Source organism: Cavia porcellus, unplaced genomic scaffold (assembly GCF_034190915.1).
Source record: "Cavia porcellus strain 051 isolate PalLab524CR breed Dunkin Hartley unplaced genomic scaffold, mCavPor4.1 scaffold_20, whole genome shotgun sequence".
Taxonomy (NCBI): domain Eukaryota; kingdom Metazoa; phylum Chordata; class Mammalia; order Rodentia; family Caviidae; genus Cavia; species Cavia porcellus.
In genome coordinates, this window is record NW_026947503.1 from 48,949,486 (window position 1) to 48,976,023 (window position 26,538).

Below are 26,538 nucleotides of genomic sequence, written 5' to 3' on the forward strand. Positions count from 1 at the left end.
AAGGACTTTAAGAGGGGAGGAGGTAAGCTACTTAAAGGATAGTGTAGGCAACAATCTGATCCTCTCATTTGGTCCACTTTCCCCAAATGAATTTTCTCTGGCCTTAATAAAACTTGATATTTGATGATCTGATCTTAATATCAGCAGATTTTAGAAATGAATCTAATGTTAATAGCTCACTTTTACAAAATCAGCTAATGTTGTTGAACGGACTAGCCCAAGTGCTGACACATAGCAGGAGCTCAGTTAATATTTGCTGAAGCAATGTTGCTGACCATAAAAATACCTGGAAAAATTCTTAAGCTGTATGATTTGGTATAAACCTTACTTTATTGTCCATGGAGTTTCCTTGGAGCATCTATTGCTTTTCTTCTAGAGCACTGTGCAGCCTGTGTACCTTTCCTCATTCTCCCCACCCTACACACTGTCAGCGCTGGAGAACAGAAATGTTGTCCAATTAATCTTTATATACTCAGAGTTTGGCACAATAATCAGAAGTTACTCAATACAAATTTTTAATAAGATAAATGAGTGAAGAAGCTGATAAATGAATAATTCTTGATTGGATCTTTTGATGTCTCATAGATTTTAATGTGAACTTTTGGCATTTCCTTTCCAACGCTGAGTATGTGTGATCTGAGTCCAAAAGATGCATTAGCAGTCTTCATTGCATGGCCCACACTCCCTTCCTTCCCTCTGCCCTCGGTAATTTGAGGTAAAGAACCATTATCTAAGTGAATTTAATTACGTAACAATCACTTTTGCTATCCTGTTGCCATATTATCTACAATAAAAATTATCCTTACTCTTGGCCTTTGTCAAGGATTTTATCTCAAACATTTAAATATGTGTCACTCTACTGCTTAATCCATGTAGAAGGTTTACTCATTTTGAGAATAGAACAATAAAGGTGCTATTTCTGATTCCTTTGTGAAACTACAGTCAGCAAGACACTGTGCTGGCATTAGGAAGTACTAGTATATTTTTTCAGCATGTCTCTGAAGGCCCCTTAAGAAATATACCACACTTTATTAAAAGGAAAAAAATGATATTTCAAAGAGACTGCAACTTGAATTTTCAGAGATTTCTTACTTTTTCGAGGTGGAAATAAAACTATATTTAAATTCTAACATGTCTGAATGTGCCCAAAATAAAAGAGTCCGTATTATAACAAAACCACAATGTTTTAGGAACATATTAGTGAAAACATTATAATTAAAATAAAATTAAAACTTCAAACATTTTATTTGGATAGCTAATACAGAGTCTATATAATGTCACTCAGTTAACACAGTGGTTATTAGCACTTCCTCAAGATAAATATGCAGAGTTAAAACTGTAAATCAGTAAGGATTTATTGAAAACTTTTGCAACTTTTTATTGAAAACTTGGCACAATCAAGAGCCATTATAGTTTCTTAAAGAAATATATGTCTAGTCTGAGAAGAGTTTATGAACCTCCTTTGCTTAGAGTTGACATTTGGGTGACATCTGTCCTAGAAGCCATAAGATCCTGCTTTAGACAGCTTCCTTCCTGTATTCTCTTTCCTTCCTTTACCTCCTCCCTCCTTCACATTCTCTGAGATCCGTCATTTTTATACCTTCCAAAAAGTAAATTCCATTGTCCAATTTTGCTTTCGTTTCCTTTCCTACATACTAACATTTCCTGATGCATTAGTATCTCCAGTGACTGTGTAAGGCATGAAAGCCAGAGAGTTGCCAGATGGAAGCCAAAACTGTGTGCTGGGTGCTGTGCAGAGCCTAAAGCCATAGAGATGACTGGGTCTGGCATCAGGAAGCACATAGCTCTTCTCTGAGGGTGATAAAGATGGATAATTTCAATGTATTGTACCATCATTTGGCAAATGATGGAGTAAAACCATACATTTAGCCTAACTGTTGCGCAGAGGAATGATGATAAAGCAATCCTTGCTGTCAGAAAGATTCTTCCTTAGATAAGTTTTTGGTTGCCATGTAGCCTCCAAAGCCTGAGATGTGTATACTTGCTTTTTTCAGATTTGTATATCTTGATCATACTTAAATAATATTGTATCTAGTTCCTCCAAGAACCCTAGCTAACTGGGTTTAGAACAAATAGGGGGAGAGAAAGTGTCAGCAAACTTTGAGTGAATTCAGAACCTCTGCCAACTCATTAGTACACTCCAAACAACCAATTCTCTTAATGGGTTTAAATTTCCAAATTAACTGTCCATAATAATCAAATCATCCCCAGATACACAAGATGTTTCTACTTCTATGTCATTTTCAGGTACAGCACAGCCCAAATATAACAGAAAAAAATAGCAGAGGAGAGGAATTCTGTAGATTATTTTTTCACTAACATCTATCCAGTATTTGCTAGTGTGTTAGGTGGTTTGCTCAATCTGTTTCTATCACCAAAAGTGCATTGGCCAAGTTGGGAGATCTTTGCAGAAAGTCTGAATGGGAGACTTAAGCTAACTAGTAAATTTTTAACATTTATGTTTTTCAATTGTTTATTATAAAATTAGAAAAACTGTTTTTAAAAAACCCCTCCAGGATCCCATGACAAGGTATATTCATTCGACATTATTAAAGTGAGGCATCGTTCTTTCAGGTTATATTTGTTTTCAACAGCATGTAATTGCTATTTGAATTTGCTTCAATGAGTAAATATTTCACAAATATATGTGCTAGCAAGGTTGTGCTTCTGAAATATCATTTATTTCTTTCTGTTTAGATAACTCCCTAGAAAAGAATACGTTAAAAACAAAAACCATGCCATTATATAAAAAATAAATTACATCAGGAAATCAAAACCCAATCAAAAAGTGTATAGAATACAAATGAATTTCAAATGTATGACAAGATGCTCAGCCTCTACCCTCATAAACAAATGCAGATTTAAATTTTAACTAGACATCAAACATTCATCTGCCATATTGGCAAAGACACAGATGAAAAATGAAGAACAACATGACCAGATACTTTGCAATGTAAAACTCGTCCATTATTTGGCCCAGAAATTTTATTTCGAGCAATGCGTCTGCAGATAAACTCCTGCCTGTGCGCACTGTGTGTCCACGGTCAGTGTTGTGCTGGCTGCAGTAGCAGATCTTCAGTCCACGTCCTTCTCTCCATCTCTAGTGACCTCCCCTGCTCAAGCCTCATCCTCTCCCAGCCAGACCGTGGAAGGTTTCTCTTTTCTGCTCCTACTTCATCAGCAGTGGCCAGAGTGATGTCTTTAAACTCTAAGTCAGACTTGTCACTCTGCTGATTGTACCCCTCCAGTGTCTTTGTAGCACGTTTAGAATAAAATCTATACCACTCTAGCTCAGAAAGAACCCCTTGCCTTTGTGTGCTCCAGACCTCTCTCTAGCCTGGCTCTTACCCTTGGGGTTCCTCACACGTGGGCTTAGCCTCAACTTCTGAGGCACAGCTGCTTACGGAGGTCTGCACAGATTCTCCTCATGCTCCCTGCCCCCTTTTGCACAGTACGGCTTCTGCACACCCTTCAAAGTCTCTCCCCAATCAGACCACACCTACCCCCCAGCTAGATCAGTTACCATACACTCACTCTCTCGCCCGCTGTGCCATTTATTTCTCTTTGCACTGTCTGTGTTCTTCTTTAGGTTCTGTTTATGTTCTTCCTTCTCTTTCTCCATAGCTTCCAAGGATAAGCTCTATGAGAGAAGGGATAATATCTGCTTCATTCACAGCTACATTAACAGCAGCCAGAACAGTGTCTGTACACAATGAACGCTTAGTGTTTGTGCAGTTAATAATAAATGGTCATCAGAAATGAACAAAATAGCTGGGGATATAGCTCAGCGGCACAGTGCCTGCCTGGCAAGCACAAGGTCATGAGTTTGATTCTCAGTATAGGAAAAAAAAAAAACAAAAAAAGAAAGAAAGAAACAGAAACAAGCAAAATAAATTATAGGACACGTATCAAATGAAGCATTGTGCAGCCATTTAAAATAATGCCCCTGGGGATGTAGCTCAGCAGCACAGCACCTGCTGGCAAGTGTAGAGCCCTGAGTTCGAATTCTGGTACAAAAATTCAAACAGTGCCATGGCAGATAGTCCCAGTGTTGTCTTCTTTTCATTCCCTCCAATATCTCACCAAGGTGCCCTTGATGTCCCTCCCAGACCCCACCTCAGATCCCTGGTTCTGTGCCTCCTTGCTGCCCTGAGGCCTCTCAAGCCCACGCCTCAAGGCCTTTGCACCCTGTATTTCTGCATGGCTGCTGCACTCTCTTCACTCGCAAGCCCTCTACTCAGAAAGGCTTTCAGGTCACTGCGGGGAACTCCCCAAGCCATCACTCCCGCTCCCGAACTCTGACTTGCTTGTTTACATCCTGTGTCACTGAGTACAGAAGGCCCTGTTTGTGTGTGCACAGGTTTGCAGGGCGCTTCCTCTGACCAGCTGGCTCTGGCCAAGGCTCTTAGGGATCTTCCACAGGAACAGCATCACCTAGCATGCAGTGTATTCTTTATCCCAAAAGAGTATGTTACCAAAGAGTGAGTCTACGGTACCATGTTGCTATACGTTAGAGAAAAGCAGTTCCTATACATAGTCTCTGTGGAAGGGAAACCAAGGTCCACAATGATGGCCCCCATGGCAGAAAACAGAGCTGCTAGAGTCTGGAGAGAGCAGGCGGATTTATTGGATCTATATATCCTTTTTTAAAAATGTATTTTTATCATGGTATTTAATTACCTCTGCAAAAATATTAACAAACATCATTCTGGACAGTTTTGCAAGTTTGTGTATGTGGCCCAAAATAACTCAAGACCCTTCTAACTATCATCCCTAAGAGATAAACATTCGGTACCCATTTAAATAGCAGTCTTCATCTCTTGCCCTATGGCCCCACTCAGTCTCTCCTTTGCACATTTATGGCAACGTATGGGTTGAGAAAGATACATGTACTTTGTGCTGTGAGAGGCTTACATTCCTAAGCTAGGGCGTGGGAGGAGGCAATGCAGTATGGAGCTAAAGAGAGGTAGCACCAGGCTTTCCTGAATGCAAGCAAGTGTCCCGGATTCTCCTGTGCCTGGAAAAGGGCCTCTGTGCCTGCCGTAACCGCGAACCACTTCCAGGGTTAAAACAGGCACTCGCTGTTTAAAAATAATAATAATAACTCTGCCACACAGACCTTACCCATCCTTACCTGGCTGATTTTCTCAGTGTGTTCCTGACTTCAGGAAACAAATGTATTCCATTTTAAGACAACTGACTATTTGAATGCCTAGATTTACAAGGAAAAGAGTAAACAAGTGCCTTCTTGCTTTATTTTAAAGATTCCTTTAAATATCACACTAATAAATAGAGTTAAAAATATGATTCAGTGTAAAAAATTATATACAAATTTCAGGAACATCCTCACTGAATACTCGGGTACTCAGTAATTGCTTGCTGGTTGGGTGAACATACCTATTGAAAATCAGTAGAGTGAAATGGATAAGAGTGTGGGTTGGGGTCCAGATAGGCCTGTGTTGGATTCGATCCCTGCCATTCATTAACTGTGTGTGACCTTCAACAAGTGACTTAGCCTCTCAGGGCCTCAATGTTTCTTACAGAAATAAAATGAATGAGTAACATCTGCTTCATAGTTGATTATATTCAGTGAAAGATGCAAATAAATACACATAGGATTAGTGTAGGTTATCCTATATCACATTTTACTAAGTATTATAATTATGTCATGAATTATCCCATTCATTTCATTTCTGCTTGCCTGCATGGAAGCAACAGAGTAGCAAGAACTAAGCAAAAGTGATATTCTATTTGCAGATCTATACTTCAGGTAATTATGAAATACAGTTACATCTTTAACTCACGTGTATGTGGGACATAGTAAATGGCAGTTATTATTGTGAAAATAGCAGATAATACTTCTGAAGGTTGGATCTCCCCTTTCATATCCATGAAGAATAATTTTGTGTATAACACTCCAAACATTTTATTGCATCAGTACAGGCAGGGATAAAAGATTTTGTGTGACTGAGATTTTTATGGCCTTAGAATTATGGGAAAACAATTAGCAGGTATAGAAGTTAATTGTAGCAGCGATCAGCTTGTGCCAGTTGCTAACATCTATTTCATGTACGAAGATTACTCATTCGGCAGAGTAAATAATCTGACTGATCTCCAAGTTTGTCATGTCATGGTATTAGCTGCTTCCTACTTTCTTAATTTAAAATATTAAATGTAAGTGTTTCATGTGGTTTCCGGACTAGAACACAATGTCAAGTGTTTGAAGTAGAAAAGGCAAAAATAGTATGAACTGCTTCAAATTTAGAGACGAAAGGAAGGTGCTTCCTCAGATGACCAAATCTATCTTCTTTTTTTTTTTTTTTCTGGGGCTTTTTTCTTCTCTCTTTCCTTCTAGCTGTACTAGTTTGTTTAATAAAGTTGAGAATTCTCACAAAGGGCTTTATAAACATGTGTTATTAGATTTTAAATCTGCTTTGAAAGTGCCTCTCTCCTACTCCCTCTGAGTAAAGTGACCTTTTTAAATGGAGGGAAGTGGCTTTAGATGACAGTCATGATAAATGCGGTCATGTTCACTCAATAAAATAAGGCCCAGTGCATTTGAGGATAAATCAGTGAAATGTACAGCCCCACCTGTCTGTCTCCATCATTCATTTCCACTGTCACTTTCACAGTGGCTGATGGATCACAGTTGCTGTAAAATTAGACAGCCTTTAATCTCATTTCATCCTGATTAGCTTCTCTTTCCCCTTTCCCTCTAACTCACTGACTGACACGCTAAAAACTCACACGGGGCTGTTCATGCACGTGGCGTACAAACCTCCCCCGCTACCTGCTGGGAGGGCGAGGCAGGTGTCCATCTCTGGAGAAATCTGGAAAGAAGCTGGGATGTCACTGTGTTATTTAGAAGAGAATCATCAATGCAGCACCCAGTGTCATTTTAAACACATCTGTGTGACCTTCTTCATTGCCCTATTTCCTTCGGCTTTTCTCAGAAATCAGAGAAATGCGAACATTGTTCGAATAATAAACATTAATTGACTAATTTTTTACTAACAAATTTAGGAGCATTTTACACTCTAAATAATTTCAAAAGCTTAGTTGTGTATGCTTATAGCCTCACACTTCATGGTACTAATTGTGAAAATAATTTAGGAATGAGAATATTAAAATGCTCAACCAAGAAATATGACATATGCCATTTTAAAATAAAAGTAAAACTATGTAGATTAAAAGAATGCCTTTCAATAGTCTTTATACAGGGACTTCAAAACCTTCTTTTCTCTTATTTTGAAGAGTTTAGTAGTAAGCTTAGTGCAATAGTTTCATTTATTTGCATAAAGCATAACAATAGGGGTAATCAAATGAGAAAGAGGCTTAAAAATAAATCATGTATTATTTCTTTCACTTAATTTCTGCTTGCTTGAATAAAAGTAAATGCATGGTAAGAACAAAACACAAGCATTGTCATATTTTCGAGATTGAGCTTTATTATGAGGCTGGACTTCTGCTTAAAGAGAAGAAAACACAGATTTTCATTATTTTAAAAAATTTGGATATTGGCCTAAACAAAAGTTTAAAGTAAGAAGAGGAGGAGTGGAGGTGACAGTCAGTTGACTGTGGTCGGTGGTCTTTTCCTGTGCTACATCCCATAGGAGCCGTATGGATCACAAGTAATGTATAAATTTACACTGGCCAGAGGTCATTCCAATGAACTGGCCTGATTTAGGCCATTCACAATATACTAAGGGGGCAGACTGTCTTTGGTTTCAGAAACCAGCAGAATAATTCAAGATATGAGTTAAATTTTAAGAAACTTCAAAGCATATGCAACCTTAGCAGCTTAAGGAACTCAGCATATACCATGCCCTGATGAATTCTGAGTGATGAAACCAGTAGGATCTATAGAACTGAAAGTATTTTCCAAAAAGGTAAACTGAGGATTGAGAGACTGAGGACATTCCTGTGATGCTTCTCTAAATTTATTGATTTAAATCATGGACCACACAAACCCAATTTCTACAGCATCCTCAAAAATTGGCTGTGTATGCCAATCAATACCTTCTCCTTTGTGGACATAATTTCAAAAACAGTAAGTATTTGTAGTAAAACTAAATTAATGAATTAATCAAAACTCCCAGAGCTCTTTTTGGTAAGAAGTTTACATGATCTGACTTGCTGTTTCAAAACTGTTTGCTGAGTTATCATTCTCAAAGTTATGCCAGTTTCTTAATTTTATTTCTATAGCTTAGCCGGTATAGTGCATTCAGAGAAAAATAAAAACAAAATGAAATAAAAGATACATATCACCCAAAATAATGTCAAGTGTGACAGAGCTCCCCACCCCATCTCTCTCTTTTTCTCTCTTTCTGCATTGAAAGAAGGCATAGAGTAAGAGTTGGCCCTGACTCATATTGATTTCCCACTGCACTGGTTTCTTAAGTGCTCTGCTGATCCGTGTCAAGCAATAAGTTCCCTGCCTGAACATGCACATCACCTCCCCATTTGTCCTCACATAGATTTAAGGTGCCCATATGATGAGCTGAACAAGGACATCATTTTTCCTACTGGTGTCACTGGGCCCAAGCCACTGCATGTGCCATGATAACTAATGCCGCATGCATTTACCCTCTGATCCTATAATAGCAGCCACAAACACTGCACATCACAAAAGCTAACAGGGTGCTGCCCATGGTGACACCCCCAAAGGAGATGCAGATGAGGACAAATACAGACAAACCAGGCGATGGTGGATTTAAGAATAATACCCTTCCTTGAAGCCACTGCCATTGTGCAGGGAGAAGGGAGAGGTGAGGAGAGTGGATATTTGTGATGTTCCTGACAGTTTTCATCTTTGTTACAGAAGAGCTCCTATGCAGAGAGATAGAAAATGTGTGATTGTGCTGCTAATGACATTGTACAGGAAATTAAGCGTATACATTTGGAGAAGGCATTAAATCAGCAGGACCTTAATTTAAAAACTTAAAACTGTATGGAAATGTAGCTTGCTCATTGCTGTGGAATAGAAAGCTACCAAGCTCCCTGAGTCTGTTTATGGAAAGACTGCCAGCAAACTAAGTTTGGGCAGAACATCTTAATGGCTCCAAGTATATTCAGGGTTTCTTCTTCCAAGAAGTAACCACCAGCCCTGGCCATTTGGGAGTGTCAGTCATTGTTTTACGATGCCATCCCCATCATCAGGCAGGTGAAGAGGACTTAAGAATCGAAAGCAGTATGACAGGTTGTTCTTGGCTAATCTGCGGAATAACATTATGTAAAATTAATCAGAAGGGGCTGGGTTAGAAACCGCTGGGAACACATCACTGAGCAAGTGTACGGGGATTGCAGGATGGGTGCATAGCTGCTCTGCCACCTCTGCCATCTCCCTCCTTCTGATGGAGGCTCACATTTTATACACTGTGGTGAAGCACTGACTCTTAAAATGGAAAAGTTTATGAGTCTTTGTTTTCTTCTTAATTCCAGTTATGCCATACAACAGTGCTCACCACTGTGTTGTGGAGGTAGAAAACTTCTTGTTCGTGCTGGGTGGAGAGGACCAATGGAATCCAAATGGTAACTATTGAACAACTTTAATTGTAGATGCTTGTATTAGGCAGCTTCACGTTACTACAATGAAATACCCAAGGCAAACAGTTTTAAAGAGAAAAATTTACATGGCTCACGGTTTTGGAGGTCCCAAGGCATGGCGTCTGCATGGCTCAGTTATGGTGAGGGCACCAGATGCTGGTGCATCTTGGTGAAAAAAGTATGAGTGTACATTAACAGTTACATCACCAGTGGGGGAAGACAGAGAGAAGGTGGGCAGGGTCCCCCAATCCCTTCTGAGTCCATGGCTCCAATGAACTGAGCACCTCCCCCAAAGCCTTCAACTCATGAATGTTCCACCACCTTCCTATGGCACCATCCTGAGAACCAAAGCTTCATCCTAGATGCCACTGGGAGACACTTGCCAAACCACAGCAGCACTCTTCAAGGGTGAGTCAGTCCATTTTGGCATTAGTGTGGAAACTATCTGTGTGCGACAGAGACAAGTGAAGTAGTCAAGCAATCGGGCTGACAGTAAGAAGAAAGGTCAATCATCGAGCTAACTAAAGACACTGAGCAATCACTCATCCTCTCTCTGGGGATTTAGCTTCCCAGTGATACCCAACCCCTCTCCCTAGGCATTCCCCTAAGGAAAACCACAGCCTCAGTACAAACTCCCCAGAGGAAGGTATCAAGCTACAACTGTTAAGAATCCTCACCATCTTCCCCACCACTGTCTTCCCATTTTATCAATATGATCATGTGGTTGCAATCCGTAAGCCTCATCTCTAGGCATGCTACATGTGACCCTCACTGAAGTAATTTCATAGCGGGTCTGTCCTAAAGCTCCATCTGCACCATGGTGCCTTCTGCAAGTGCTTTGTCCATGGATCACCCTCATCCTCCCATGAGTGTGATTTCATAAATGCTCTGCACAGGTAAAGTAAACCTGTTCACACACTTCCCAAGCCAAACACAAGGAGAATGCTGCCTTATAGAATATGCAACATTATCAAGGTATCTTTGGAAAGCTTGTGGGTAAGGAGGAGTTGCAGTTGTAGCCTTCTGTGTAACAGAGATAATTATGGCTGAGAAACCATAAAACAGCTTACAGGTACACATTTTTACTTTAAAACCCCAGAACATCCAGCTGAAATTACATAGACTGCATATATTTTATTGTGAGTCCTCTCTTTCAGCATCTGCACCAAGGCAAACTATAGAAAAATGGTTACATCTGTTCACTTTAGAGAATCTTAAAGGAAAATACTCCAAGCCACCCACAGTTCTTTTAAGAAAGGCAAGGGCGAGGGTGTTATTCTTTCACAAGCTGTGGCTTTGTTGTGTTTAGTATCCCAGGGTTAGGAAAAAGATATTGCCTGGGGTTTTGTGAGAAAGAGACTTAAAACAGGAGCAAAAATGATTTTTAACATCTCTCCTCCAGCTTACTTTTGTAAGGACAGAAGACCTTGACTTATGTATAATCCACTGTGAACTCCCATTTGCTGTTAATTTATCCTTTCCCAGTACGGATTGGGTACTGCAGAGACTATTTTGCACAGTCATAGAGTTTATCTAAGCAAAGACTCTGCAGAGAAAATTCTCTCAGAAGGCATCTTAAAGCCCAAACATGACAAGAAAAGGCAGGGAAGTCCTAATTCAGAGGACGAGGCTCTCATCCTACCCCTCCTCTTAAGTGAGCCAGGCCTCTGCTAAAATAACCAGCCTTGGTCCGACAACTCAGTTTTTCAAAAACACTGTGAACCACCCACTCCTATAAATCTTACCTTAATTGACTCAGAAGAATCTGCTCCTCATGATTAAAACAAAAAACAAAAAATTCCTACCTGATTTCTCTTCAACTTCTGATCAAAACCACACCTGAGAGAATTGGGTGGGAGACAGGGCAGAGCTTAAAGAACACATTCTTCCTCTAGTTTAGGAGATAATGTGAACTCCTCATAAAACTCTACCATTGGACTATACTGACTTTCCTCCATTCACCCAGGAAAGAAGCAGCAATCGGGTGTGAAGCCCTGCATGACTAAGCTAAGAGAAAAGACTCGTGAAGACCCACTTCTGCCCTAACTGCAGGGACGTGATTCACCATCAGCACTCAGTGTGCTCCATGTGCAGAGGCACATGACAAATTCTTGGCAAACCAAGGTGCTGAGACTGTGTGCTTTTAAGATGATCACTAATGCTAGGCAAGTGACTGACTGTGCCTCTTCTCTCTGCATCTGCCACTAGAAAGCCCAGAGTTAAATTTTAGCAAAGCTTTATTTTAGTTTTACTTTCAGTCTCAGTATAGACCTGGTGGCTCTCTGTTTTTTTTAAGATCTCTTTTTGAATTTTGAAAATGTCCACATGGAAAGCTGAGTCATTCTGCCCCTGACTTCTTTGCCACATGATGTCATTTAGCATAGATCTTTTCCCAAATGACCATCGATGTGGCTCTCCTAAATAAAGAGGATTGGCTATCCCTGAGGCAAGTGGGTTAGCCTGTTGCGCCCTATGTGACTCATGTAGTCATTAGCTAAACCCTTCCCCAGGAGGAGGATGAAGGTGGATGGAAGGCGAAGTGGTCTGTTCGGCTGAAGAAGTAACCATGACCAGGAGCAACCAACACTACGGCTAGGGAATGCATGCACCTGTTTTATAGAGAGATCTGGACTAAATACCAAGAGAATCTGCCACAATCTCATAAATGTTTTCCATAAGGCTTCATATTCCAGCCACCTGATTAACCACAGAAAACTTCTTTTGTATTGTTAGCAGTATTTATTGAGTGTTATTTTAGCCAGAAACTTTACTAAGCACTTTCCTGTATCATTTCATTTAATCCTCACAACTGTGTGGTGAACCATGGTCTGTGATAGCTTACATAAGAGACTAAGCCTAAAGAGGTTAAGCAACTAACCAGGATCCCGAGTTTGCAAGAAGCTGAACTGATTCCAGCACAGGTCTGTGTGACTCCACAGTTTCAACCGCTATTTAACATTGCTAGCCCATTCATCTGGTCAATCATGTTTTTGCCATCGATTACATGAAATTAAATCAGGATACCAGAATGAAAGTGTTTACGCTCAAAAAGAATCAAATAAATAATATATAAACAATAAAATAAACAATAAAATATATGCAGTCTATGTAATTTCACATTTAGAAATCCATGAAAAGACTTGACCATCTCAAAAATATAGGATGTTCTTATAATACTTCTGGAAATTAATGCCAAAATGTATAAAGAATAACAATCATATAATAGCATGCTTTAATATAATTGTTCACAAGGAGAAAAATTTCAAATCTATGCATGCAAGCATTATGTGTACATCAGCTCCAAAGGTAAAATATTAGGTTAAATTTTAGTTCTTATTAAAATAGTACCTGAAATGTGTGTCTGTACATGAAATACAAGATTATAAGTTTCAATACATGCTCATAAAGCACAAATATGTGCCGTCCAACAAATTTGTAATTTTATTTATGAACAATTTTAATTGCCAGACCAAAATTTAACATCAGAGAACATATTAGTTACTGGTCACATAAGCAAATACATATAGTTTTCCTACTCAGGTACATTATAAATATCAATTCCATGTCATTACTGACAGGAATGTATTATAAAATTCTAATAAATATGCAAATATTCTGTCAGCGCCCCACCTAGAGAAACCTAATTTACATTTGTCACTTACTAATGACTGGCTCCCCAAACAGCTGCTGACAGGGACTTCTTTCCTGCCCGCTTCTTTCCCCACTATCACTGGCTGATCTCCCATCCCTATCTCTCTTTCTCACTCCTGGCCCTGCATCTGGAAACCATTTCTTCATTTCACATCAGAAGGCTTTTCTCCGAGCCAAGGCCACCAGTGTTATATGTGAGCACTGCTAGTTTCCACCACTGCTGCTTAGCACAAGAAAGCATTCTCTGCCCCATTTCTGCTAGGCATGTGTCCTCTTTCCTATGGCGATTCCAAACCCGAATTCACAACGAAAATTCTCATGGAGAAGAATAGGTTCTACACTCCTATAAACATGCTAGTCTTAAGATGCTTTTGGGAATTCATCTTTGAACTTGGCTATCAAGAATGATATTTTTCCTACAAAGGAAATGATTAAAAATTGTATAAAAATTTACTCTTAATCCAACTCTACACATAACCATTTCCTGATGTGGAGCCTCCTGATGTGGAACCCAAGCCTTCTGAGTCATTCTCACCTCTGATATTCTTGTCTCTTCCTGTGCCTTCCCAGAAATACTTACTTTAACATGCACCTGACCATGCCACCCTCCCATACGACCTCCAGAACGCCTGATCTCAGCATCAGCAGAATCCCTAAAATCCTTAGTCTCTCCTCCGAATGGTCTACTGAACTTCCTTTCTACTGAAAGCCATGCCGTTTTCTGAGCTCTCTGGGCCACCCTTTCGAAAAGGGCCTGCTTGCTCTCCTTTTCCCACATATTTCATGTTATTGAATTCTGCTAATTTTTCTCTGTCTTCGTTAATACTCCTGCATGCTTAAAACCCAGGAATTTTAGAAGATATTTTCAGGTTATGCCGCCTTCTGCCTTTTAGGTGACAACCAGCCACAGCTTTCCTGGTGATATATCTCACTCACTTGACCACCATTTCTCTATCCATCACCCTCGCATGTCCTCACCACCATCCTCACTGAGCTTAAGCTGCATGACCTAGTTCTCTCGTCACTCTAGTGTGTACACCCGCAGCCCTCCTCTCTCTGTCTCTCTCTCTGTCTGTCTGTCTGTCTCTCTCTGTCTGTCTGTCTCTCTCTCTGTCTCTCTCTGACTGTCTCTCTCTCTCTGTCTCTCTCTGTCTCTCTCTCTCTCTGTCTCTCTCTGTCTGTCTCTCTCTCTGTCTGTCTCTCTCTCTCTCTCTGTCTGTCTCTCTCTCTCTGTCTCTCTCTCTCTCTCTCTCTCTCTCTCTCTCTCTCCCCCTCTCCTTTTCTCTATATTTGTCTGGTAATTCTGCTCCTGGATAAATACAACTCTTCTCACTTGTGCCTTGCTTTGGAGCATGTAAACTTGAAGAAAACCAGACAGCCACTGCTAACTACTAGTCAAAACTATTAAATTGCCATGGTCAGTGCACTAAACCATCATCCAACAAAATTATTTTACTTTTTCTCTTTCTCTTCAAATGCCCCCTTCTCCAAAATCCCCACTCTCATTTTCACCTATATTCTTGCTTCTTAGTGAAATGTGTTCACAATAGAAGCAATCAAATGCTTCATCTCGCTGTCATCACCCCTGTGCACTTACTTTCACTGCCACTCTGTATTCCTTTTCCTCCAATCTATGCCTGCTCGATGCCTGCTCTTCCCACCTCCATGCCTGCTTGAACACTTTTCTGTATTTATGGATTTAAGCCTTTCCCCAATGCTACATCTTCTAGCTGTAATCTTCTTTTGATTGCAGAAGTCCTAGGAAGTATTTCCTATCCTCTTACTTCTGTTTTCTTAGATCCTAGTCTCTCCTAAGTAGCACCCACTCAGGCTTTCATCCCTACCAGTTCACTGAAATGACGTTTGTCAAGCTCATGGGTGCCCATCTGGTTGCCAGATCCTATGGTCAAGTCTCAGTTGCTCAACCCCTTCTTTTTTTGACCTGGATTTTAAAATACGGTGCTTTCCTGAAAAATCCTTCCCTTTGGTTGCTTTTTATGTTCTACCCCATGGTTCATTCTCAGGACCTAATATCTTCTAATTCCATACCCTCTCCTTACATTGGCCTTTGAGTCACATAGATTTAAACAATAGCTTGAACGAATGACTCCACAATCTGAAAGTGGAGCCTCACTTAGCCAGTAGCCTACCTGATGCTTCCTATTTGAGATTCTATTGGTCTCTCAAAGTTAAGCATGAAACAGAGCTCACAACCTCTCCCCGCCCCTAGCTCTTAGCCTACACCCACTTGACCTTCCCCAGCCCATAAACGGCATAACTTTCTATCTGATTACTCTGACTAAACAACCAGAAGCTGCCCTTGAAGGCTCACTTTTTTCATATCAATATCCAGTCCCTGCTTGACCGAGACAATGCATTTCATCTGTGACCATGTCTCACCACCTCAAACTTCACTCAGGCAGTTCCTCCACTCCCATAATGGCCCTTCTACAGACTATGCTTCCCACACCAGCCACAGTGATAAATGAGACGTGTTCCCCAATTGCTTAAAACCCTCCACTGACTTCCCACTGTGCTTATAAGAAAATATAAAATCCTACATCAGTCCACAAGACACACTGTGTTCTGAACTTTGACAACTCTCTACTCAGTCACCCCAGTATTGCTATTTTGGGATTCATCCTCAACCAAGGATTTTATACTTGCTTGCCTACTTCCTGTGAGACTCATTTTGCGATGTGGGCATAGCTTCCAGCAGACATCTTTAAACAGGTGACCAACTGCTCCAACTGGCCTCCTCTCTGCCACTCCTGGCTTTACTGTTCTCCATATTACATGTTAGTTTCATTTTTCACAATGACAGGAATCTTGTCTTTATTGTACACAAATACATTTCTACAACCTAAATAGATGACGCACAGTAGGTGCTCAATATGTATTTGTGCAATTAATAATTGAGTTTCCTGTGAGATAGGCATGCACACACATACAGACACACAGACTCACATGAATGCACCCTATCTATTTATTCCGGTGGTAAAGTCTGCTACCCAGGTCTCAGTGTGTAGTCACACACTTGAGAACAGAGGCAGCCTATCAGAGTCAAGGCATCAGGTGCCTGCCATGATTATCATCTCAGATGCCACATGGAAAATATAATGGGCTCTTTTGCTTCCATTTTTTGCTTTGATGTTGATATATGTGCGAAACAAAATTCCTGGGAATACCTTGGAGCCCTAACTGTGCTTCTGAGGTTCACCAGAGATTATAAGCAGCTTGGAAGGCTCGTGCTTTCCATTTCAGCAAATGTGCTTATGCAGACATCACAGCAGCCATATTCCTTCAAATGCACACACAGAACTTACACGACACACATGGCACAAAGCTGATTCCCAGCTCAGACTGTTACCATAGTTATTGCTGTTATTTCTCTGGGGACACAAGGCTCTACCACATCTGGGTTTCTGGTCAGTAAAAATGGTTCTAAGAATGGGCTAGTCGGACAGATGTGCAGGCAAGGAGCAGTGGGAAATCGGTACACTTCTATTTTGCTGTTAAGATTACTTCTTTTTTTGAAAAAAAAGTCTTTAAAATGTTTTGTTTAATGAAAAAGGGAATATACAAGATTTTTTAAGAGTCTAACCAGAGACAGCATACAAAATGGTCTCTGGAACTGATATTTATACACAATAACTTCTTTTTAAAACACAGAAACACCAAAACATTGACATTTTTACCCTAACACTGTGATAAAAACCAGTTTAGGTGAACATGCATGCTTATAGTTTGGTTGATTTATTTTTCTCTAACTCATGCCAAAAGCAGTAAAATATAAAAGGAGGAACTGTTCAAAGAAGTATATTTATTCTTCTGACAGATTACTTTTCATGCTGTTTGTTAATCCCTCTACCTAATTCATCTGCTTGTTAAACCTGAGAACAGAAAGATCAAGAAAACAGAGAGGAAGAGAAGAAGAAACGAAGGACAGAGGAAGGCAGCTAACAATGAAAATCAATAAAGGAATATAAGTTTTAGATGTCTCAAATGTATTTTTACAGGAAAACATAGTACGAATTTTGTGAGTCGGTATGATCCTCGATTTAATAGCTGGATTCAACTTCCTCCTATGCAAGAAAGGTAAGTGTTTATTTCTTGTGTGTGAAAGATTGGGACTGTTTCACAGGAGCTTTAGATGGTTCTGACTGGTAAGGAATACTAAGCAGAATTAATGAAAGACAGGAGAAGCAAATACAAACTTGGTCCTGTCAATTTAGGTTACCTGCATTCTCAACTCAATACAGAAAAATCATTTAAAATGTCAGTTATTTGTCTTTATGTAGAAAGAAAAAACTCGTGTGACTTGTGTTCTTTGAGCACATTAATTTGTGTTTTACAAACAGAGCTATAATTTTACTGACTGTACTCAGTGACAAAATATTGAAATCCTAAAACCAAAATAAGGAGTTATCAAAATATATAATAAATGTTTAAGCAGAAAAAATATTGCAGTAAAAAGCACATTGGCATTAACCCATCTTGAAATTTTCCTCTACATTTATCCCATCATTGTTACCACCTGCTGAAGCAGTTCTGGAAATAGTCTTTCATGAGTATTTTTACAAGGCATGACCAAAAATACACTGCATGCAGTTGCCAAGCGCTATCCAGAAGAAAGGCTCCTAAAAACCTTACAGTGCATCCTCAACCTTCTTAACCAGATCTGTCATGTTGTATCTTCTGGTTCTTCTCCAAAGTCAAAATGGCCAGGAAAAGAAAACATTTTGAAGCAACTCAAAGCACCCAGGTAGCTAAGACAGTGCAACTAAACACGTGTAACACTCACAAAAAAAGGAATTCTGGAACTGCTTCAGAGAGTGGCAAAGTGACATTTTTTTAAATAAGGGGGAAGTGTATTGAGAGAGATTAATGGCAATGTGTCTCTTACTGTGAAATTTTTTAAATTTAAAAACTTACTTTTATTTTTTATAATGTCTCAAATACCACTCTCACAATGATAGGCTTTTCAATGCAGAAATTTCAATATTAGCCATCAAATTATTTAATGTATTTAATATTCAATAGTAAGGTTGGAAATTCAAATATGTACTTAAATTTTAATATTTCCTTAATAAATTTTAAGGCTCATTAACTGATTGTTTATATTTGCTTCTCTAATTGTCTTCATGAACTGGTAATTTATTACTTTTAAACAAAATAGCCTTTCAAAATATCATTTCATTTCTTGTGTATGGAATATTTATCTCACCCAAGTGTCCTCACTACCAAATGATAAGATGGCTCTGTATTTATATGTGCTTTGTTTCTCCGGCTGTTACAGAGGCATGAAGCCATGTTTTTATATGCATGTGCAAGTTAGTGTAGTAGAGTTTGAACATTTGATTCTACTAAAATAACATCTGGACATCTTTCTAAGCAAATTCTCCAATATGGTAGTGACAGCCCACTATTTCTTCTTCTCTACCAAGTTAAGAGCAGCACTCTTTCTCCCTTTTTGATTTGATCCCTGTTCTTAGCATCTCTCCTTAACATTGCAGTAGATTAAACTGAGATTGAATTAGACCTTACCCATAAATTCCAAGTAAAAACAAAATTTTCAGAATTTGTCATTTGTCCTGAAATACAGATTACTACAGCAAATAATATGAATTTATGTTCTAAAGATAATCAATATTGCCCATATAAATATATTAAAACTCTCGAGACTAAAACCTATACACCAAAAATGAGATTTAATACACCAAGGAATTAGGCATATTAGGAATGTCTCATTAGAAGACATCTCAAGGAACAATTGTAAGTCAAACTTCTTGAACCAGAATCTCCATAATGTCATCCAGAGGAGTCTGTTTCTTTGGGATGCAAGGGGATTTCTTGGTTGTTGTTAGCATAGCTGCGTGATTTTGTCTTTAATCAAAACCATCCAAAAAAGTTTTATTTTAAAAAGTAACTATCAATATATGTCTGAAATGTGATCATCTCATCACCATGGTCCCCTTTGCTGGGGGCTGTACACCATCATAATTAACCCTCACGCCATCGGCTGGGGAGGCATAACTCACGTTGCGGTCAATTATCTCACTGTAGAGCCCCTGAGGATGGGAAGTATTGCTGCAAAACCTAATTAGTAATTTTTTTAAAATGTGTATTGTTTACTTGATAGTCTATAATGACTTCCTCTGAGGCGCTATGGCCTATCATGGCAGGGTCCTACTTAGACAATTTTTAGCAGCTCATTGACCTGATAAAAAGACCTGCCATGGTCTGTCGGCGCCCGGCAGCCACCGTTGACAGGATGGACTGTTTAACGTTTCTTTCGAAGTCATTATGGTATATCATGTCAGGTCCCTAGTAAAAGAAGTTTTTTTTTTTTAGATTTAGAACAATCAAGTTGATAGACCAAATAAAGAGCTCCTTACAGAGCTGAGTGGGAAAAGGCAGATCTCACAAATGCCCAGTCAATCTTCGAGCTCCATCTCTCCTATGGGTTGGCTGACCCAGGCAGCAATCCATAACTTCAAGTGGAATTTTTCTGTCATTGCCAGATTTCCGTTCAACAAAGCAAGGACCATCAGCGGACTAATTGGTGGTTAAATGTAAAAGAAAAATACAAAAATATATGACACACTCGGAAGTTTATGGAAACATTTTATTGAGTTAATGTTACAATATGTAGATCATAAATCAAACTAGAAGCACCCTCATCTACCTCTTTCCATTATGCTGCTACCAAACTACTGAGAAATTATTCTGAGAAGTTACCAAACTGATGGAGAAAATAAAAACACGTTGTAACCCACATCCAGCATGACTCACCCTTACAGAGCTGGCTGGAGAGATTCCTGAGATACTTTAATTAATTAGAGCTCCCAGAAAAGTAAAATAACCCGCTGAGTATCCTTTCAACCCGGCAGGAAAGTGGGCACATGGCCTCTGGGCTTATTCAGTCATGGGTCAGTTCCTGAATTTATGGACTACCTGCTAGCTGTGAATTTATTGACAAATGATTGGATGTAAACATGCATTTAAATGTAATACTGATGAATTATTTTGGTTTTAGATTCAGGATTTAATTCTGCAGTAAGAAAGAGAAAAACATTTAAAACTTGGATCAGTATAAATGCTTTGGTAACTTCAATTTTTTTCAATAAAACAGACATTTTAAGTATTATTTTATGTAGATCTTACCCCTTAGCTAGTTTCAAAGAAGGAAAAAAGAAAAGGCAATTTGTAGAGCAACAGTGAGGCCTGTTTCACAATATAAGTGAAAGACTAAAAAGCTAACATATCAAAAATGTTCTCAAATTAAAGATCTTGTTTCTAGCAGTCTTACAAGAAACCATAGGAGGTAACATTCAGTTTGAAAAATCTGTTGTTGTTTTTAACCTGACAAGGAAAGTCAACAATCCAAGCTGAGATAAGGTTATGATAATTTAATCTCATGCTTTAGGGCGTAATCTGATCATCCCAAAGGCCAGCAAGGGTTTATAAAGATCTGTAAGATAAACAAGGTCTAATGTATATTAGTAGAAGCTATTTGTTAAGACTCTTTCAACATAAAAACATTGAATATTGTTTCTGGCAGTGGGGTAGAGGAAAAAGATAGTAAAATGACCAATTTAAAACACATATGATGTGATCCCACTAAAGCACTTTTAATAGTCTTAAATTTACTTTCCAAGAAACACAAAATAGCCTAAATCAAGTATATGCTTCATGTGGGAAGGGGGGGGAGCAGCATTTCCAAAAGAGATCTGGTCTGTAAAATTTTCACTTTGAACAAACAAATACATGTTCACAGCTGCTGACAGATCATTAACAATCCAGTGTGTCTCTAATGAATTTCAGGAACTCTGTCTTGGAACATGCCATAGAAAAAGTCTTCACTACTGGAATTTCTACATAAAAATGCACTTTCAGGAAGGAAGTAAAACCTACTGATTCTTTCCCATAAAGATCCTAACAGTGACACTGTGTGGATAAAGCTAGGAGTACACATGGATCATCACGTCACTGTTTTGGCTAAACAAAAGCACCTCCTGACAGGCTGACTCTGTCACGGTGACGAAGGGACCCGATCAGGAAAAGTAAAATGATTTAAAGGGATTCATACTACCTAAGGGGATCTTTCTGTTATCCCTCAAAATCTAAACTCAATTAAATAGAAAGTAGACTAATGGGCATTTTCTAAAGTACTGCATGGAACTCACCTCACCATTAATACCTTTCAACCACATAATCTGAATTATTTAGAGGTAGTCCATTAGAGAAATTAGTAAATTTATTTCAGCAGCCCCAACACCTGTCATAGAACCATATAAATGAAGTACATTGATCTACTCTGAGTCAGTCTTGCAAAGAAATATGTTACTTTAGAACATATTTGTAGAAATATGTTATTCTTTTCTATAAAATATTTTAACTTGAGAAGGTAAATGCAATAGTAAAATGACTTTAATGTATCGTATTTAATGAGAAAGCCAGTGAAAACTGGTTGGAGAAATGCAAGAAATGAATAGTCCATCTGTATGTATTTAATTTTGCAACTATTTTTCCTTTTTTTTTACGGTGCCAGGGATTGAACTCATGACCTTGTGCTTGCCAGGCAGGCACTTACACCACTGAGTTAAACCTCTAACCCCTTTTGCAAGTATTTTTAAACAATTTTATAGTTAGATGTTTTCACTATCTTATTTCAGAAAATCAAAAATTTTAGATCAGATATTCCCTCAATGATCTGATGAAATATTTCCCTCCAAAATTTATATGTACTTAAAACATATATAACATATGCATATATATTACAACTCTTTTTACAATTTCAGCTCCACGGACCCCTTCGAAGACCTGGATCCATGTTAACAATTCTTGCTTTATGAAATCTGACTTGCTTCCTCTTCATTCTCCTTCCTTCTTTCAAAAATGTACTTTCTTTGAAATATGTCAAGAAAGTCTAGAAAAAATAAGTAGGTGAAATCTTACTCTGAAATTATCCAATTAAAAGGAAAACGGAATACCTCGCCATCTATAATAAATGCTATATCTACGTGGCAATAAACCATCTAAAGTCTCATAAAGGAATTGAGTGGTCACTTAACTTTTATTAGGAGAAGTTCACATGCAAATATTCGATTTTTTAAACTTTTTTCCAGGTAATATTAATTGATAGCTCCTGAGAGTCACAGATATTGCACACAGTGACAAGCAGTTACACACACTCAGAAATACCTTGTGAAGAAGGTACCACTACCACACCCCCATTTACCCTGCTCCTGCTGCCCTGTCGGTGGCGAGCAATCAGAGACAGACGGGGCTTAAGGACATGTCAAAGGTCACATACCAGTCAACCACAGAGCCAGGCCAGCCCACCCAAAAATCAATTGTTAGTCCAGATTCTTCATCCTCCCGTATCATTTTTGCACCCTGTAAACACAACCTGGAAAATCTCCAGTGAATGTAGATTTACCAGATATAAACCTCTAACATGCCTCATATTGTAATTGACATTACACAGGAATCTTGGCATGAATTTTATAGTGATCATTAATTCTTCTGACATAAATTATGTTCTCCAGGGGACTTGACACTTAACAATTATACTTATTCAGTACCGGACCACATGTTATCTTGGAGAATTATATTATTCCAATAGAATTAGGGAAAACAAAACAAAGCAGAAACACAGTGGTAAAGAATTTACTCAAGTTTTTTTGTTTGTTTGTTTAATTTTTTGTAGCAGGAATTGAACCCAGGACCTCACGCTTGCCAGGCAGACACTGTGCCGCCGCTAAGTCCTCCTTGAACCTATATTCTTTCTCACCTCCCACACCTTTTTAGTTGTAAATCTTACATTTTCTTCTGGTAACGTACATTTTGCCTCAGCCCTTTCCACTTCTTCTACTAATTCAGGGTCCCATTCCTCTGTTATGGCGTACCTCAAAATTTGTTTCCTGTCTCCCACCCTTTCACACAACTTTCTTTGGGTGGTACAGCAGGAAAATTTAGCCTTTCTTGCAAAGAAACTTTAAAAATACCCATAGCCTTATAAAAATCAATACCAAAGCTACCTTGATGACAATTCTGTTATCAGTTATAGAAGAGCAACATTTGAACATTATATGAAGTTCACAGAAGTTATTCTATTTGCAGTAAGACTAAGAAAAAAAAGGAAAAAAATGATAATTGAAGAAAAATTTTGATGATGTAGTTCTCTTATAAATTGGGAACAATGACCCTTGAAGGACCATAAAGAAAGTGAATGTCAAGATAATTTATTATTCTTACATTATCTACCTCATTTTTCACTTTGTCTTACTGAGCTGTGATATCCTTACAAGGTACCAAATATCCCAAACATTAATGAACACTTTCAGTGTATAAAAAGCAACATAAAAAGAGCATGGGCAATGCCTTTGGGTACTGCAGCCAGCGTTAGGTGTCAAGGGTGGATGTGCACTGCTTGAAGGTGTGCAGCCTCTGTGAAGCAAGCTGTACTCTTTTCCCTGAAGGACTGAAGGTCCTTATCCTGTTTCAAAGGTAGCATCTCACAGCTCCTTCTGTGATTCACTGTGTGCTGTTGTTTCCATTATAGAAGAGCCAGTTTCTATGCATGTCGGTTGGACAAGCATTTATACGTGATTGGTGGGAGGAATGAAACCGGCTACTTGTCCAGTGTGGAGTGCTATAACCTGGACACCAACGAATGGCGCTATGTGTCCTCTTTGCCACAGCCTCTGGCAGCTCATGCGGGAGCAGTGCACAACGGGAAGATATACATTTCAGGCAAGTCATTCCTCTACTTGCCGTTCCCAGGTTCAGTTCCAAGGCACTTGCTTGATTTGCATGTGTATGTTTAATTCACAGGGGGAGTACACAATGGAGAATATGTCCCATGGCTGTATTGTTATGACCCCGTGATGGATGTCTGGGCTCGAAAACAAGATATGAATACAAAACGCGCAATCCACACTTTGGCTGTAATGAATGATCGCTTGTATGCAATTGGAGGAAATCATTTGAAAGGTCTTCTTTTCTTTCTAAATCACAATAGCATTTGCATCTCATGGTTTTTGCTAAGGGGGTTTCTCGTTAGATAATCAGTTAACCAAGTAAAAAACATGTTGACCAAATAAAATCTACTTTGTGTCAATTAGCAGTATCCTGGAGCAAGCATTTATTCTGACTTTTCTGCAGATAGGATTATTTTTGAGTTACCATACACATTAAAGAAATGAATAATGATGTCTACTGAAATTTTTTTAAAAGGGAGCATTAATAACTTAAAAGCACAAACAATTTGTTATTAACAATGAATCCAGTGAAATGAATTATTTCTTATCACAAAGTTACAGTAATGAATTTTTCCCAGAAAATTGTTTTTTGCAGTTACCACAAAGAACTTTAGCCATAGCTATACAAAGCAAATATGTGATTATTTTTCTTAAAGAAGACATTTGGTAGACTCATGTCAAAATGTAAAATTATTTGGTTAGTATTAAATATCAAACCATTTCTGATTTTCAAATTGAATTGCTTTTTTTAAAATAAAAACTTAAAGCACAGTATTTCAGAGCCATATTTTGACTCTTTTTCTTCCTTGGATCTGTGTACCACTGCGACTTTTGAGGGCTTGTGGCACATTTCTAACGTTAGTGTGTGGAACACACCGCTGCATCTGACAGGAAAGCAGAGAGGTCGCTGGTATGGAAAACATTACTGACATACTTTGACTCAGTTTCCTTATCTGAAAATGAACAAACTGGTCAGGTGGAATTTTGAAAATCTTTTCCCCTCTGATCCTTCAGTCTGAACTATTTAACATGCTGTCCCAATATAATAGAATAGATGAGACACATCTGGCGCATTTATTTTACAATATATGCATCTTTAAAAACAGAACATAGAAATTTTTTCTGTTTTTCCTGACTCCTCTTTTTCACCAGTGCTCCTGTTTCACTTCATCTCAACATGTTTTATGTAGAGTTTACAGCTTTTTACATTAAGTGTAATTTCTTCTAATTCCTTTTACACAAGATATTACCAACATGTTTTAGGAACTTTTAATATTCAGGGTTGTAAGTGAACAACAAGCTGGTTAATGACAACTTAAAGGAGAAGTAGCACATACATGCAGTGAGAGTAGCTTGGCTCAGGGACATCATGGCAGCCAAGGGTAAGGAAAAACTTTTCATCTAAGCCTAGAGTTGCATCCTGGTGATGCATTTACTAGTTGTGTGGATAATTAACCTTTCCTTTATGGTTTTTATAAGGATTACATATCTAGTAATACATAGTATTGCCACAGAGAAGGTACACATACCCTGAAACAATGCCTCTAGAATTTCAGAATCTGGGCTTCCCCCAAGACCCCATTCTAAATGCATTATGCTTCGAATAGTGAAGTGGGTGCATTGCTCTGTTGTACCATCAGCTATCTATGTGATTCATTTTATGTAAGAAGTATTAACTGAAATAATCTATCAATAATGAAAATTATTCCTTTTTAGTAGAGGACTAATCCTATCAGTAAGAGTCCTCTGAATTATTTGGTACAGTCCAATATATTAGTTACTGTGACATATGCATTGTGATTGTCAGCTAGTAAATATTCACAGCGTACATTTAACTAAAGGGAATAAAATCCACTTGATCTGCTCAGTGACCATGAATCTCGCACTAGGGCTTTTCCACATCCTATACTAAAAGTAGGACTCTGGGGAAGTCTGTCAATTTCTGCGTATTGTTCTTGCTGACCTGGTTAGTGCCCTCATCTCTGTATGTCAGAAGTGAAAATAGAAGCCCCTCAGCCCCTATTCCAAATCTTGATCTTGGAAACTGTTTACATCATTAGAACTGTATACAAATACAGACTGTAAGAATGGTAAGCTATATCAATAATATCATTAATTACTCAAAATATTTTGAGCAAGTTAAAAATTCATTGAAGAAAAACAGTACTGTGAATACAGTAAGTCTGAGATCTAAGGTCTGTTTACCTGGGTGCAGATCTTAGCCTGTTTACACACTAGCGAAGGGAGAGTCACTGACTTTCTCTGTCTTTCAATGCCCTTATCTATAAAGTAAAAATAATGATAGTAACGATCTCACAGAGTAATCGAGGGGAATCACTTCATTTAGACAAAGCACTTAGAAAACGAAACTGGCCTACTGTAAGTACTTCATAAAAATGCTTCCTAACACTATTCTTATTTTAGACCTTTCAAAATAACCTTTTATAATAAAGCACTTCAATATGATCTAACTCCCTATATAATCAACCTTTACTAATGACATTTACTCAGGCTTTCTTGCTTTGAATTAATTCAAAACAGAATTTGTTTG

General features: G+C 38.5%; 1 protein-coding gene across 1 annotated transcript in view; it reads left to right on the plus strand.

The window, feature by feature from the left end:
* Positions 1-26,538, plus strand: part of Klhl14 (kelch like family member 14) — a 99,977-nt gene that overhangs the window by 61,778 nt on the left and 11,661 nt on the right. Inside the window, exons 3-6 of the mRNA XM_003474097.5 lie at positions 9,463-9,552; positions 17,238-17,316; positions 23,789-23,979; positions 24,061-24,219. Of these exons, the coding sequence (XP_003474145.1) occupies positions 9,463-9,552; positions 17,238-17,316; positions 23,789-23,979; positions 24,061-24,219 (519 nt within the window). The remainder of the gene's footprint in view (positions 1-9,462; positions 9,553-17,237; positions 17,317-23,788; positions 23,980-24,060; positions 24,220-26,538) is intronic.